This window comes from Pristiophorus japonicus, chromosome 9, assembly GCF_044704955.1.
Source record: "Pristiophorus japonicus isolate sPriJap1 chromosome 9, sPriJap1.hap1, whole genome shotgun sequence".
In the NCBI taxonomy this organism is placed as follows: Eukaryota; Metazoa; Chordata; class Chondrichthyes; family Pristiophoridae; genus Pristiophorus; species Pristiophorus japonicus.
This window is the reverse complement of record NC_091985.1, coordinates 9,389,900-9,404,610: the sequence shown is the minus strand read 5'-3', so window position 1 is coordinate 9,404,610 and position 14,711 is coordinate 9,389,900. Positions and strand designations below refer to the sequence as shown.

The window sequence follows — 14,711 nt, the reverse complement described above, 5'->3', positions numbered from 1 at the left end:
CCCTTTCTCTCTCTCTGTCCCCTTTCTCTCTTTCTCTCTCTCTCTGCCCCCTTTCTCTCTTTCTCTCTCTCTGTCCCCTCTCTCTCTCTGCCACTCTTTCTATCTCTCTAACCCAATCTCTCTCTCTCTGTCCCCCCTGTCCCCTCTCTCTCTGCCCCACTCTCTATCTCTCTCTTTCTCTCGGTCCCCTCACTCCCTCCCTCTCTCTCTGTCCCCCCCTCTCTCTCTCTCTCTCTGTCTGTCCCCCCCTTTCTCTCTCTCTCTCTGTCCCCCCCTCTCTCTCTCTGTCCCCCCCTCTCTCTCTCTGTCCCCTCTCTCCCCTCTCTCTCCTCTCTTTGTCTGTCTGTTTGTCTGTCTGTCTGTCTCCCCTCTCTCTCTGTCTCCCCTCTTTCTATCTCTCTGTTCCCCCTCTCTCTTTCTCTGTCCCCTCTCCCTCTCTCTCTCTGCCACACTCACTCTCTCTCTCTGCCCCCCTCTCTCTCTCTCTCTCTGTCCCCCCTCTCTGTCTCTCTCTCTCTCTCTGTCCCCCCTCTCTGTCTCTCTCTCTCCCTCCCTCTCTCTCTCTTTCTCTCTCCCGCTGTTCCCTCTCTCTCTCTCTCTGCCCAACTCTCTCTCGCTGTCTCCTCTCTCTCTCTCTCTGACCCTCTTTCTCTCTCTCTGTCCCACTCCCTCTCTCTCTCTCTGCCCCTCTCTCTCTGTCTTTCTGTCCCCTCTCTCTGTCTGTCTGTCTGTCTGTCCCCTCTCTCCCCTTCTCTCGCTCTATCTCTCTGTCCCCCTCTATGTCTTCTCTGTCCCCCTCTATGTCCTCTCTCTCTCTCTCTCTCTGCCCCCCCTTTCTCTCTCTCTCTCTCCCTCCCTGTCTCTCTCTCTCTCTCTCTCGCTCTCTCTGCCCCACTCTCTCTCTGTCCCCCCTCACTCTCTCTCTCTCTGCCCCCTCTCTCTCTCTGTCCACCCCCTCCCTCTCTCTCTGTCCCCTCTTTCTCTCTCTCTCTCTGCCCCACTCTCTCTCCCCCTCTCTGTCACCTCTCTGTCTCTGTCTCTGCCCCCGCTCTCTCTCTCTCCCCCTCCCTGTCTCTCTCCCCCTCCCTGTCTCTCTCTCAGTCTCACTCCCACTCTCTCTGTCCCCTCCCTCTCTCTGTTCCCCCCTCTCTCTGTCCCCTCTCTCTCTCTCTGTCCCCCCTTTCTCACTCTGTCCCCCCTTTCTCACTTTCTCGGCCCCACTCTCTCTCTCTCTCTCTCGGTCCCCTCTCTCCCTTTCTCTCTCTCTCTCTCTGTCCCCTTCTGTCCCCTTTCTCTCTCTCTCCTCTCTCTCGCTCTCTCTCCCGCTGTCCACCCCTTCTCTCTGTCTGTCTGTCTCTCTCACTCTGCCCCACTCTCTCTCTCTGTATTTCTGTCCCCTTTCTCTCTCTCTCTCTGCCCCACTCTCTCTTGCTGTCCCCTCTCTCTCCCTGTCTGTCTCTCTCACTCTGCCCCACTCTCTCTCTCTGTCCCCTCTATCTCTCTGCCCCACTCTCTCTCTCTCTCTCTCTGTGACTCTGTCTGTCCCCTTTCTCTCTCTCTCTCTCTCTCTCTGCCCCATTCTCTCTCTGTCCCCTCTCTCTCTCTCTCTCTCTCTCTGTCCCCCTCTCTCTCTCTCTCTCTGTCTGTCTCCCCTTTCTCTCTGTCTGTCTGTCTGTCCTCTCCCTCTCTCTCTCTCTGTCGCTCCTCTCTCTCTCTGTCCCCCTTCTCTCTCTCTGATACGTCCTTACTATACAGTATAAATGCACAAGAGGCCCATGCTTGAGAGAAGGTCAGTCTATGATCTGTCCTTTATCCCTTAGCACTCAAGTGATGGAAGTGGGTGGAGCTTCCCCTTTTATACCTGAAGGTCCAGGTTAGGAGTGTCTCCCACCTAGTGGTCATTGTTCTCACAGTGTACAACTTAGGTCAGATTACACATGGGTTACAATGCTGGTTGAATTCATGACTTCACCTCCCTCCCCCAAAGTCTTATTGAGATCACAGGTTGAGTCTCTCTGGTGGTTTACGCTCTCTTGTAGAGCGCCTGAGTTGGGGCTCCGGTTGTTGGGCGCTGGCCTGAGTGTCTGCTGTTTGCGGTGCCTCAGGCCTGTCCGGACTGCCCATAGTGACTGGGTTCTCCTCCCTTTGGTTCCGATGTTCGGTCACCTGTGGTGGAGTGAACACTACATCGTGTTCTTCCTCTGCTTCTTCTATGGGATGGCTGAACCTCCTTTTTGTTTGATCCACGTGTTTGCGGCAGATTTGTCCATTGGTAAGTTTAACTACCAGAATCCTATTTTCCTCTTTGGCAATCACGGTGCCTGCGAGCCATTTGGGCCCTGCAGCGTAGTTGAGGACAAAACCAGGATCATTTACATCAATACATCGCGCCCTCGCATTCCTGTCATGGTAGTGATATTGTGACTGGCGCCTGCTCTCGACAATTTCTTTCATGGTGGGGTGTATAAGGGATAATCGGGTTTTGAGCGTCCTTTTCATTAGTAGCTCTGCGGGTGGAACCTCTGTGAGCGAGTGTGGTCGGGACCTATAGGCCAACAGGAGGCGTGATAAGCGGCATTGTAGGGAACCCCCTTGGATTCTGAGCATCCCCTGTTTGATTATCTGCACTGCTTGTTCTGCCTGGCCGTTTGAGGCCGGCTTGAACGGTGCCGTTCTAACATGGTTAATTCCATTGCCTGCCATGAAGTCCTGGAATTCAGTGCTTGTGAAGCACGGGCCATTGTCGCTGACCAAGATCTTCGGTAGACCGTGGGCGGCGAACATTGCCCGTAGACTTTATACCGTGGCAGAGGATGTGCTTGAATTTAAAATGTCACACTCGATCCATTTGGAGTAGGCGTCTACTACAGCCAAAAACATTTTCCTCATGAAAGGACCTGCGTAGTCCACATGGATGCGTGACCAAGGCTTGGCGGGCCATGGCCAGGGGCTAAGGGGGGCTTCCCTGGGCGTATTGCCCAGCTGGGCACACGTGTTGCACCTGCGAACACAAAGTTCCAGATCTGCGTCTATCCCTGGCCACCAAACGTGTGACCTGGCAATTGCCTTCATCATGACAATGCCCGGGTGCTCATTGTGGAGTTCTCTGATGAACACCTCTCTGCCCATCTGGGGCATGACTACGCGGTTTCCCCACAGTAGGCAATCAGCCTGAATCGAGAGTTCTTCCTTGCACCTGTGAAATGGTTTAAATTTCTCAGGGCATGCCCTGTACGTGGCTGCCCAGTCCCCATTCAGGACACATTTCTTGACTGGAGACAATAGCGGGTCTCTATTTGTCCAGACTTTAATCTGACGGGCTGTCACGGGTGAGCCTTCGCTTCCGAAAGCTTCAACAGCCATGACCATCTCAGCAGCATGCTCAGTAGCCCCCTCAGTGGTGGCTAGTGGGAGCCTGCTGAGTGCATCGGTGCAGTTTTCGGTGCCCGGTCTGTGCCGAATTGTGTAGTCATAGGCGGCTAACGTGAGTGCCCACCTCTGTATGTGGGCCGATGCGTTTGCATTTATGGCCTTGTTGTCGGCCAAAAGGGACGTTAGGGGTTTGTGATCTGTCTCCAGCTCAAATTTCCTGCCAAACAGGTACTGGTGCATTTTCTTTACCGCATATACACATGCGAGCGCCTCCTTTTCTACCATCCCGTAGCCCCTTTCTATCTGGGACAGACTTCTGGAGGCATAAGCTACCGGCTGTAACTGACCCTTGGCATTGACATGCTGCAACACACACCCGACACCATAGGACGACGCATCGCACGTTAAAACAAGTTTCTTACATGGGTCATATAGCGTTAACAGATTATTGGAACATAACAAATTGCGTGCTCTATTAAAAGCCTTTTCCTGGCTGTCCCCCCAAACCCATTCGCGACCTTTGCATAGGAGCACGTGTCGTGGCTCTAGCAGCGTGCTCAATTTGGGAAGAAAGTTACCAAAATAGTTCAGGAGCCCCAGGAATGAACGCAGCTCCGTCGTGTTACGGGGTCTGGGTGCTCTCTGGATCGCTTCCGTCTTGGACGCAGTAGGGCTGATCCCGTCTGCTGCTACCCTCATCCCCAGGAATACTACCTCTGGAGCTAGGAAGATGCACTTCGCCTTTTTCAATCGCAGCCCTACCCGGTCCAGTCTGCGTAGCACCTCCTCCAGGTTGTGGAGGTGTTCTTCAGTATCGTAACCCATGATGAGGATGTCGTCCTGAAAAACCACCATCTCTGGAATCGATTTGAGGAGGCTTTCCATATTTCGTTGGAAGATCGCGGCGGCCGAGCGAACCCCGAACGGACATCTGTTGTACTCAAACAACCTCTTGTGTGTCGTGATGGTGGTCAGCTTCTTCGACTCACTCGCCAGCTCCTGGGTCATATAAGCTGAGGTCAGGTCCAATTTTGAAAAAAGTTTGCCACCGGATAGCGTCGCAAAGAGGTCCTCCGCTCTCGGTAGCGGGTACTGGTCTTGGAGTGACACCCGATTGATGGTGGGCTTGTAATCACCACATATCCTGACTGACCCATCCGCCTTGAGCACCGGCACAATCGGGCTCGCCCAGTCACTGAATTCGACTGGCGAGATGATGCCTTCCCTCAGCAGGCGGTCCAATTCGCCTTCTATCTTTTCCCGCATCATGTACGGCACCGCTCTGGCCTTGTGGTGTACTGGCCTGCCGTCCGGGTTTATGTGAATCACTACCTTGGCCCCCATGAAAGTGCCAATGCCGGGTTGAAATAATGAGTCAAATTTGTCCAGGATCTGTGGGCATGATACTCGCTCCACAGAGGAAATTGCATTGACATCGCCCCATTTCCAGTTCATGACAGCAAGCCAACTCCTCCCCAGTAGTGCGGGACTGTCCCCTGGGACAATCCAGAGTGGCAGTCTGTTCTCTGAATCTTTGTGGGTCACGACTACCGTGGCGCTGCCTAGCACCGGAATGATCTCCTTTGTGTAAGTACGTATCTGTGCGTTCATCGGCGATAATTTTGGCCTCCTGGCCTTGGACGCCCACAACTTTTTGAACTGATTGATACCCATCAGGGACTGGCTGGCCCCCGTGTCTAACTCCATTGATACTGGGATGCCATTGAGGAGCACTTTCATCATTATCGGTGGCATCCTGGTGTATGAACTGTATATGTGCTCCACATGAACTCGCTGAACTTCAGCTTCCAGCGATTTCCCCCAACGTTCGTTTCTGCAATTTCTGCAGGTATTTTGCTCATCTCTGCAAACTCTGGCTGAGTGTGTGCCTCCATGCCTCCAACATGAGCTGTTGTTGGAAACAAAAGGTACTTTGCCAGTCGATCGTCCCTGACTGCCCCTGTTATTGTCCTTGAGTGCGCCATTAACAGGTGTTGGTGGCCCCATTACTGGCCGCATTGTCCCTTGCAATGGCGTGAATCGCCGTTCAGCTTGCCATTGTCTCTGTCGAACTCCCCCTCTGGGTTCGACTACATGTTGGGGCATGCCCGATTGCCCTTGTCTGCCTGGAGAACTGTGTGCTGCTTTAACAATGTTGAATCTCTGTCCCAACCATTCCTTAACACAGTACCTCTCGTCTGTTCTGCTGGTGGCCATGCTCGCGTGGTTTAAATTCAGTTTCTTGTCGCCATTGATACGTCCTTACTATACAGTATAAATGCACACGAGGCCCATGCTTGAGAGAAGGTCAGTCTGTGACCTGTCCTTTATTTCATAGCAGTCAAGTGATGGAAGTGGGTGGAGCTTCCCCTTTTATACCTGAAGGTCCAGGTTAGGAGTGTCTCCCACAAGTTCACCACCTAGTGGTCAGATTCTACATAGGTTACAATGCTGGTTGAATACATGACATGCCCCATCCAGCTCTGTACCCCGACCGGGACAAGGGGCCACACGGAGTCGCCAAAGTAAGTCAGATGGTGAGGAACTGTGCTGGGAATATTTGGTGAGCTGGAACGTCTGTTGCTGTGTGCCTTACTGAATTGTCCTTTCCTCCACAGGTCTGCCCCTCGCTCTCCTTGAACATGTGCACAGAGCCGCTCTGTAAGTCTGTCCTTCCTCTCTCTCAAACCCAGTGTCAGAACGTTGCACTCACGATCCATCACAGGCTTTTTGGACCCCTCATTTGGACCCAACTAGTTCCACACACCACCCCCCAGTACTGCCCCCCCCACCCCGATGCTTCCCCCCCCACCCAGTGCTGCCCCCCCACCCAGTGCTGCCCCCCCAACCCGGTGCTTCCCCCCCCACCCAGTGTTGCCCCCCCCCCACCCGGTGTTTCCCCCCCACCCAATGCTGCCCCCCCAGTGCTCCCCCCCATGCTGCCCCCCCACCCAGTGCTGCCCCCCCCCAGTGCTCCCCCCGTGCTGCCCCCCCACCCAGTGCTGCCCCCCCAGTGCTTCCCCCCCCGTGCTGCCCCCCCAGTGCTGCCCCCCCACCCAGTGCTGCCCCCCCAACCCGGTGCTTCCCCCCCACCCAGTGCTGCCCCCCCCAGTGTTACCCCGTGCTGCCCCCCCACCCAGTGCTGCCCCCCCCAGTGCTCCCCCCGTGCTGCCCCCCCCACCCAGTGCTGCCCCCCCCCAGTGCTTCCCCCCCCCGGTGCTGCCCCCCCAGTGCTGCCCCCCCACCCAGTGCTGCCCCCCCAATCGGTGCTTCCCCCCCCACCCAGTGCTTCCCCCCCCCCAGTGCTCCTCCCTGTGCTGCCCCCCCCACCCAGTCCTTCCCCCCCACCCTGTGTTGCCCCCCCAGCGCTCCCCCCGCGTGCTGCCCCCCCACCCAGTGCTGCCCCCCCCAGTGCTCCTCCCTCCCGTGCTGTCCCCCCGTGCTGCCCCCCCCCACCCAGTGCTGCCCCCCCACCCAGTGCTGCCCCCCCCAGTGCTGCCCCCCCAGTGCTCCCCCCCCGTGCTCCCCACCGTGCTGCCCCCCCCGTGCTGCCCCCCCACCCAGTGCTGCCCCCCAGTGCTCCCCCCCCCCGTGCTGCCCTCCCCGTGCTGCCCCCCCACCCAGTGCTCCCCCCCCCGTGCTCCCCCCCGTGCTGCCCCCCCCCGTGCTGCCCCCCCACCCAGTGCTGCCCCCCCAGTGCTGCCCCACCCCCCTCATCGCTGCCCCCCCAGTGCTTCCCCCCCCCCCCGCAGTGTTGCCCCAGCCCCCCTCTCAGTGCTGCCCCCCCCCCCAGTGCTGCCCCCCACCAGTGCTCCCCCCCCGTGCTGCCCCCCCACCCAGTGCTGCCCCCCCCCAGTGCTGCCCCATCCCCCTCATCGCTGCCCCCCCCAGTGCTTCCCAACCCCCCCCCGCAGTGTTGCCCCAGCCCCCCTCTCAGTGCTGCCCCCCCCCCCCCCGCAGTGTAGTGTCACATCCAGGATGCAGTCTGTTCATTGGTTTACATCGCTGAGCCTTGATTGGATGGTTGACTCTGCATCGCGGTACAGCAATGGGCAGAACAGGAGGCCTGGGTTGTGTTACATTCGTTTTGGGGGTGTGGGTGTCGCTGGCAAGGCTGGCATTTATTGGCCATCCCTCGATGTGGTTGGCGGGGGAGGACGGGCGGGCGGGGAGAGGAGGAGAGGGGACGGGAGGGGGGAGGCTGTTGGGGAGAAGGTTGGAGGGGAGGAGGGCGGAGAGGAGGAGGGTTGGGCGTGGAGGAGGTTTGTGGGGGTGGGCGGGGTGTAAGCAGGAAAATGGGTGAGGGTGAAGAGGTTGGCGGGGAGGTGGACGGAGGAGGGTGAGGGTGAGGAGGGGAGCAGGTGGATGGAGGAGGGTATGGGGAGGAGGATGGAGGAGGGAAGCAGGTGGATGGAGGAGGGTATGGGGAGGGTGAGGGTGAGGAGGGGAGCAGGTGGATGGAGGAGGGTATGGGTAGGGTATGGGGAGGAGGGGAGCAGGTGGATGGAGGAGGGTATGGGGATGAGGATGGAGGAGGGTATGGGGAGGAGGGTGAGGGTGAGGAGGGGAGCAGGTGGATGGAGGAGAGTATGGGGAGGAGGATGGAGGAGGGGAGCAGGTGGATGGAGGAGGGTATGGGGAGGGTGAGGGTGAGGAGGGGAGCAGGTGGATGGAGGAGGGTATGGGGAGGAGGATGGAGGAGGGGAGCAGGTGGATGGAGATGGGTATGGGGAGGAGGATGGAGGAGGGATACACAGCAACAGACGTTATCTTACAATAACACAGGGGGAATGGCTACCAGACTCTTCAAGGCCCGACAGCCAGTTTTAATGACCCTCCCGCCCCCAGGCGTGCTCTGACACACATTCCGAGCATGGGGGAAGGGGGAGATAGGGAATTGTGTGTGTGTGGGGAGGTTGTCCACAGATGCTGCCTGCTGATGGTGCAGGCAGCCTGAGCTTTTAGTTACTTGCATGTATCGCTATCTTGGCTTCGCTGACAATAGGGGAGGGGTTAGTAGCTGTTTGCTCTCACGGCGTAGGGCTGAGTTTGAAAGGGGTCTCGGGCACGGAGGGCCCCCAACATTTTGCATTTGGGAGGAGGGTACCGATGCACGTGTCTAAACAGGTGATGCAACACTCACTCCCTGCCATCGCTAAAAATTCACAATTCCTCCCACACACACAGGATAGTGGGACCGTGGAGGTCTCCATCATCTTCCCCCGTGAATCCTCCCCTCCCTGGCCCCATTCTTCTCCCCCCCAAAACCACTGCATTCACTCCTCGTTCATTCATCTTCATGTTCTGGCCCTTTCTCTTTTCTTCTCTCTCTCTGTCCTCTGGCTCCCTCTCTCTCCCTGACCTCTGACTCTCTCTATTCCCATCTCTCGCTCTCTCTGTCCTCTGTGTGTGTGTGTCTCTCTCTCTCTCTCTCTCTCTGTCCTCTGACTCTCTCTATTCCCGTCTCTCTCTCTCTCTGTCCTCTGTGTGTGTCTCTCTCTCTCTCTCTCTCTCTCTGTCCTCTGGCTCCTCAATTCCCTGCTCTCCCTCTCTCCCTGTCCTCTGATTCTCTTTCTCTCTCTCTCTCTCTCTGTCTATCCATCACCCCTAGTCCACCCAGGCCTCCATCCTTGTTTACAAATCCCTCCATGGCCTCGCCCCTCCCTATCTCTGTAATCTCCTCCAACCCCACAAACCCCCGAGATGTCTGCGCTCCTCTAATTCTGCCCTCCTGAGTATCCCTGATTATAATCGCTCCACCATTGGTGGCCGTGCCTTCAGCTGCCTGGGCCCTAAGCTCTGGAACTCCCTCCCTAAACCTCTCCGCCTCTCCCTCCTCCTACAGAACGCTCCTTAAAACCCACCTCTCTACCCGAGTTTTTGGTCACATGTCCGAATATCTCCTTATGTGGCTCGGTGTCAAATCTTATGTGATAACGCTCCTGTGAAGCGTGTTGGGATATTTTTTACTCCGTTAAAGGCGCTATCTAAATACAAGTTGTTGTTGTTGTTGTAGGGTGCGTGGACTGTGGCAAATGTGTGCCCGGGGAGTGCCGGATACACGGGCCGCTGATCAAGGTGAAGGACAGAGCCATTCCCAGCCGAGCACGGCTAACACTCCCCCATTACCTTGTCCTCCGAGTGTTGGAGATGCGGGCCGACAGCAAGCAGGGTGAGTACCCTGTGCATGGACTGGGCCACACGGCCTCATTGGCCAAAGGTCTCTGTTACAGGCAGAGGTGAATGAAGAGAAACCAGAGTGTGGGAACCCGGGGGGGGGGGAGCAGGACAGTAAGGATACAGTAAGGAGAACAATCTAAGTGGTTACCTAGTGAGGAACTAGGAATGGATAGAGAGGCTGCACAATGCAGAAAGGATAAAGAGACTGCAGTGCGGAATATGGGGAGGAGAGACTGTGGAGAGAAGGATTCGGATGTACTCAAGGAAGGAAAAAGCAGATCCCTATTGGACAACATGAAGAAGGAGCGGTGGGTTTATGTTGGAGCTCCTACTAGGACTGTCACAGTAGGGAGTGGGCTTGTGGTGAGGGGTCGTGTTCTAATGGGGAAGGGATAGAGATGAGGGAGTATTGCACAAGAACAACACAGCGGCAGTTGAATGGGAAGGGGGATAATGGATGGGTACACAGGCTGGTTTACAGAGCCCTTTAGACACTTGATGGCAACCAAATACCACCAGCCAACAGGAGATCTATTGGGAAATGGTTCCACTATGGGATGGAGCAGATTAATCAGCATTTGACTGAGTGCGGCATCAAGGAGCCCGAGTAAAATTGGGAATCAGGGAAAAACTCTCCACTGGCTGGAGTCATACCGAGCACAAAAGAAGATGGTTGTGGTTGTTGGAGGTCAATCATCTCAGCCCCAGGACATCGCTGCAGGAGTTCCTCAGGGCAGTGTCCTAGGCCCAACCATCTTCAGCTGCTTCATCAATGACCTTCCCTCCATCATATGGGCAGAAGTGAGGATGTTCGTTGATGACTGCACAGTGCCATTCACAACTCCTCAGATAATGGAGTCCGTGCCCGCAAGACCTGGACAACATTCAGGCTTGGGCTGATAAGTGGCAAGTAACATTCGGGCCACACAAGTGCCAGGCAATGACTATCTCCAACAAGCGAGAGTCTAACCACCTCCCCTTGACATTCAACGGCATTACCATCACCGAATTTCCCATCATCAATATCCTGGGGGTCACCATTGACCAGAAACTTAACTGGACCAGTCCCATAAATACTGTGGCAACAAGAGTAGGTCAGAGGCTGGGTATTTCTGTGGCAAGTGTCTCACTTCCTGACCCCCCAAAGCCTTTCCACCATCTACAAGGCACAAGTCAGGAGTGTGATGGAATACACTCCACTTGCCTGGATGAGTGCAGCTCCAACAACAAGAAAGTTCGACACCATCCAGGACAAAGCAGCCCGCTTGATTGGCACCCCATCTACCACCTTCAACATTCACCTCCTCCACCACCGGCGCACCGTGGCTGCAGTGTGTACCATCTACAAGATGCACTGCAGCAACTCGCCAAGGCTTCTTCGGCAGCATCTCCCAAACCCGCGACCTCTGCCACCTAGAAGGACAAGGGCAGCAGGCGCATGGGAACACCACCACCTCCACGTTCCCCTCCAAGCCACACACCATCCCGACTTGGAAATACATCGCCGTTCCTTCATCGTCTCTGGGTCAAAATCCTGCAACTCCTTCACTAACAGCGCTGTGGGAGCACCTTCACCACACGGACTGCAGCGGCTCAAGAAGGCAGCTCACCACCACCTTCTCAATTGGGTATGGGCAATAAATGCCGGCCTTTCCAGCGACGCCTACATCCCAGAATAGATTATTTTTTAAAGTCCCTGTTGCAGTACGTGTAGAAACAGATACCTGTACTGTCATTCAGCCACTGAACGACTATCCTTGGTTAGATCACACTCGGAATAGTTCAGGTCTACATATTATAAAAGGGATATAGAAGCACTGGTGCAAAGAAGATTTACTGGAATGATACTAGCACTGAGAGGTTATACCTGTCCGGAAATATTGAACACCGAGGGCTCATTTCCCTAGAAACGAGAAGACTGGGGGGGCGGGGTGACCTGATTTATGATAGGGTATCAAAGGGTAGATTTAGAGTGTTTCCACTTGTGGGGAGGGCGACTGAAATTAGGGGCCATCAATATAAGTTAGTCACTAATAAATCTAATCGGGAATTCACAAGACACCTTTTTACCCAGAGACCGGTGAGAATGTGGAACTCGCTAGCACAGAGAGTGATTGAGGCGAATAGCATAGATGCCTTTAAGGGGAAACTAGATAAACCAATGGGGGAGAAAGGAATAGAAGGGTATTCTGATGGGGTTAGATGAAGAGGGGTGGGAGGAGGCTGGTGTGGAGCATAAACACCGACATAGACCTGTTGGGCCCAATGGTCTCTTTCTGTGCTGTAAATTCTGCATTATTTTATGCAATTTTCATGTCCCCTACAGTCCTAGGAGTGTTTGCCAAGAAGGTGATCCAGAAGAGGACCCAGTTTGGACCGTACGTGGGCCTGCTCTCAATCAGGCTCACCGACTATGATGACAGCAGGCTTATGTTGCAGGTACGGCTCGAAGAGGACGGGCTGTTTAACTGCCCTTGTAATGTGATTGTATTAACATAAGAATTAGGAGCAGGAATAGGCCATCCAGCTCCACGAGCCTGCTCCACCATTCAAGGCTGAAATTCAACTTTCCCACCCTTGATACACGGAGCCCAAAAATCTATTGATCTCAGCCTTGAATATACTCACTGACTGAGCATCCACAGCCCCCTGGGGTAGAGAATTCAAAAGATTCTGGTGAATAAATTTCTCCTCATCTCAGTCCTAAATGGCCGACCCCTCATCCTGAGACGATGACCCCTAGTTCTAGACTCTCCAGTCGGGGGAAAGATCCAGCATATACCTCTCAGAATCCAATCACCATCATAGGCAGTCCCTCGGAATCGAGGAAGACTTGCTTCCACTCTTAAAATGAGTCCTTAGGTGGCTGAATAGTCCAATATGGGAATTACAGTCCCTGTCACAGGTGGGACAGATAGTCATTGAGGGTAAGGGAGGGTGGGACTGGTTTGCCGCACGCTCCTTCCACTGCCTGCACTTGATTTCTGCATACTCTCGGCGATGAGACTCGAGGTGCTCAGCGCCCTCCCGGATGCACTTCCTCCACTTAAGGCGGTCTTTGGCCAGGGACTCCCAGGTGTCAGTGGGAGTGTTGCACTTTATCAGGAGGCTTTGAGGGTGTCCTTGTAACGTTTCCTCTGCCCACCTTTGGCTCGTTTGCCGTGAAGGAGTTCCGAGTAGAGCGCTTGCTTTGGGAGTCTCGTGTCTGGCATGCGGATGATGTGGCCTGCCCAACGGAGCTGATCGAGTGTGGTCAGTGCCTCAATGCTGGGGATGTTGGCAAACGTTGGTGCGTCTGTCCTCCCAGGGGATTTGTAAGATCTTGCGGAGGCATTGTCGGCGGTATTTCTCCAGCGACTTGAGGTGTCTACTGTACATGGTCAGTGCTTCAATATGTTTCCAAGTGAGCCCCTCTCATTCTTCTAAACTCCAGAGAGTATAGGCCCATTCTACTCGCTCTCTCCTCATAGGACAACCCTCTCATCCCAGGAATCAATCTCGTGAACCTTTGTTGCACCTCCTCTAAGGCAGGTATGTCCTTCCTTGTGTGGCCGGGACAATTGTATTCAGTGACTGATGTCCGGGTAGTGTAGGGGAGGCCCAATCCTTGGAGTCAGTGATGTAGCGGGAAGCTGCAGTGAGAGGCTGGATGTACCCCCTGGTTCGATCAGCGAGGGTGGGGCTGAATGGGCCTTCCCCCATCTGTATCCATCTCACGGTTTATGGATGTGAGCTGTGGGGATCCTGAAAGGGCAATGGAAGCAGATTCAAGAGTAACTTTCAAAAGGCAATTGGATAAATAGATGAAGGGGGAAAAAATGGCAGGGCGCTGGGACTAATTGGATTGCTCTTTCAAAGAGCCGGCACGGGTACGATGGGCCGAATGGCCTCCTTCTGTGCTGCAAGATTCTACAAGATTACAAAAGCACTGTGTAAAAGCATGCTTCCAATGGGCAGACGTTTCTAGACGTGATGCTGTCCTGACTCTCTGTGGCATTGAAGGTGGACCTGGACCCAGACTTTCTCATGGGGTGGGAATGGTTTCCAGAATCTTAACCTTGTCCTTCTTTTTAAAAAGCTGTAACATTCCATCATCCTCAGTTTTCTCTCTCCCTCCCTCTCCTGTTCCTTCTGCCGTAGCCACTTCTAACTTGTTAAACCGCAACTCCAGCTAGGAGCTTACCAAAGGCACCATAGCAGTACCTCCAGAGCTCGGTTCCTTCTACTGGACACATCACCTTCTGTTTTATTAATGTTTGGGATATGGCCGGCATCTATTGCCCATCCCTAATTGCCCCTGAGAAGGTGGTGACCCGCCCTCTTGAACCGCTGCAGTCCATGTGGTGAAGGTGCTGTTAGGGAGGGAGTTCCAGGATTTTGACCCAGTGACGATGAAGGAACTGCGATGTACTTCCAAGTCAGGATGATGTGTAACTTGGAGGGGAACCTGCAGGTGGTGGTGTTCCCATTCGCCTGCTGCCCTTGTCCTTCTAGGTGGTAGAGGTCGCGGATTTGGGAGGTGCTGCCGAAGAAGCCTTGGCGAGTTGCTGCAGTGCATCTTGTAGATGGTACACACTGTAGCCACGGTGCGCCGGTGGTGGAGGGAGTGAATGTTGAAGGTGATGGATAGGGTGCCGATCAAGTGGGCTGCTTTGTCCTGGAGGCTGTCGAGCTTCTGGCGTGTTGTTGGAGCTGCACTCATCCAGGCAAGTGGAGAGTATTCCCTCACACTCCTGACTTGTGCCTTGTAATTGTACAATAAGGTCTTCAGGTATCCTTCAGGCAGTATTACGGCACAGAGCATTGGCACGGAGTGCTAGGGTAAGAGTTTGCAATAGCAACCCCTCTCTGCATTATTGATCTGCACTACGAGGAGATGCCAACAGTGCCTGGGTACCTCACCCACAGTGTCTGGGTACCTCACCCACAGTACCCGGGCACCTCACCCACAGTGTCTGGGTACCTCACCCACAGTACCCGGGCACCTCACCCACAGTGTCTGGGTACATCACCCACAGTACCCGGGTACCTCACCCACAGTACCCGGGCACCTCACCCACAGTGCCTGGGTACCTCACCCACAGTGTCTGTCTACCACCTTCAACATTCACTCCCCCCACCACCGGCGCACCGTGGCTGCAGTGTGCACCATCTACAAG

General features: G+C 55.0%; 1 protein-coding gene across 2 annotated transcripts in view; it reads left to right on the top strand.

The window, feature by feature from the left end:
• LOC139272562 (zinc finger protein PLAGL1-like) overlaps positions 1–14,711 on the top strand; it is a 53,841-nt gene that overhangs the window by 21,739 nt on the left and 17,391 nt on the right. For both annotated transcript variants that reach the window (XM_070888619.1, XM_070888618.1), the window contains exons 2-4: positions 5,991–6,033; positions 9,389–9,544; positions 11,879–11,991. In XM_070888619.1, the coding sequence (XP_070744720.1) occupies positions 6,015–6,033; positions 9,389–9,544; positions 11,879–11,991 (288 nt within the window). In that variant the 5' untranslated portion in view covers positions 5,991–6,014. The remainder of the gene's footprint in view (positions 1–5,990; positions 6,034–9,388; positions 9,545–11,878; positions 11,992–14,711) is intronic.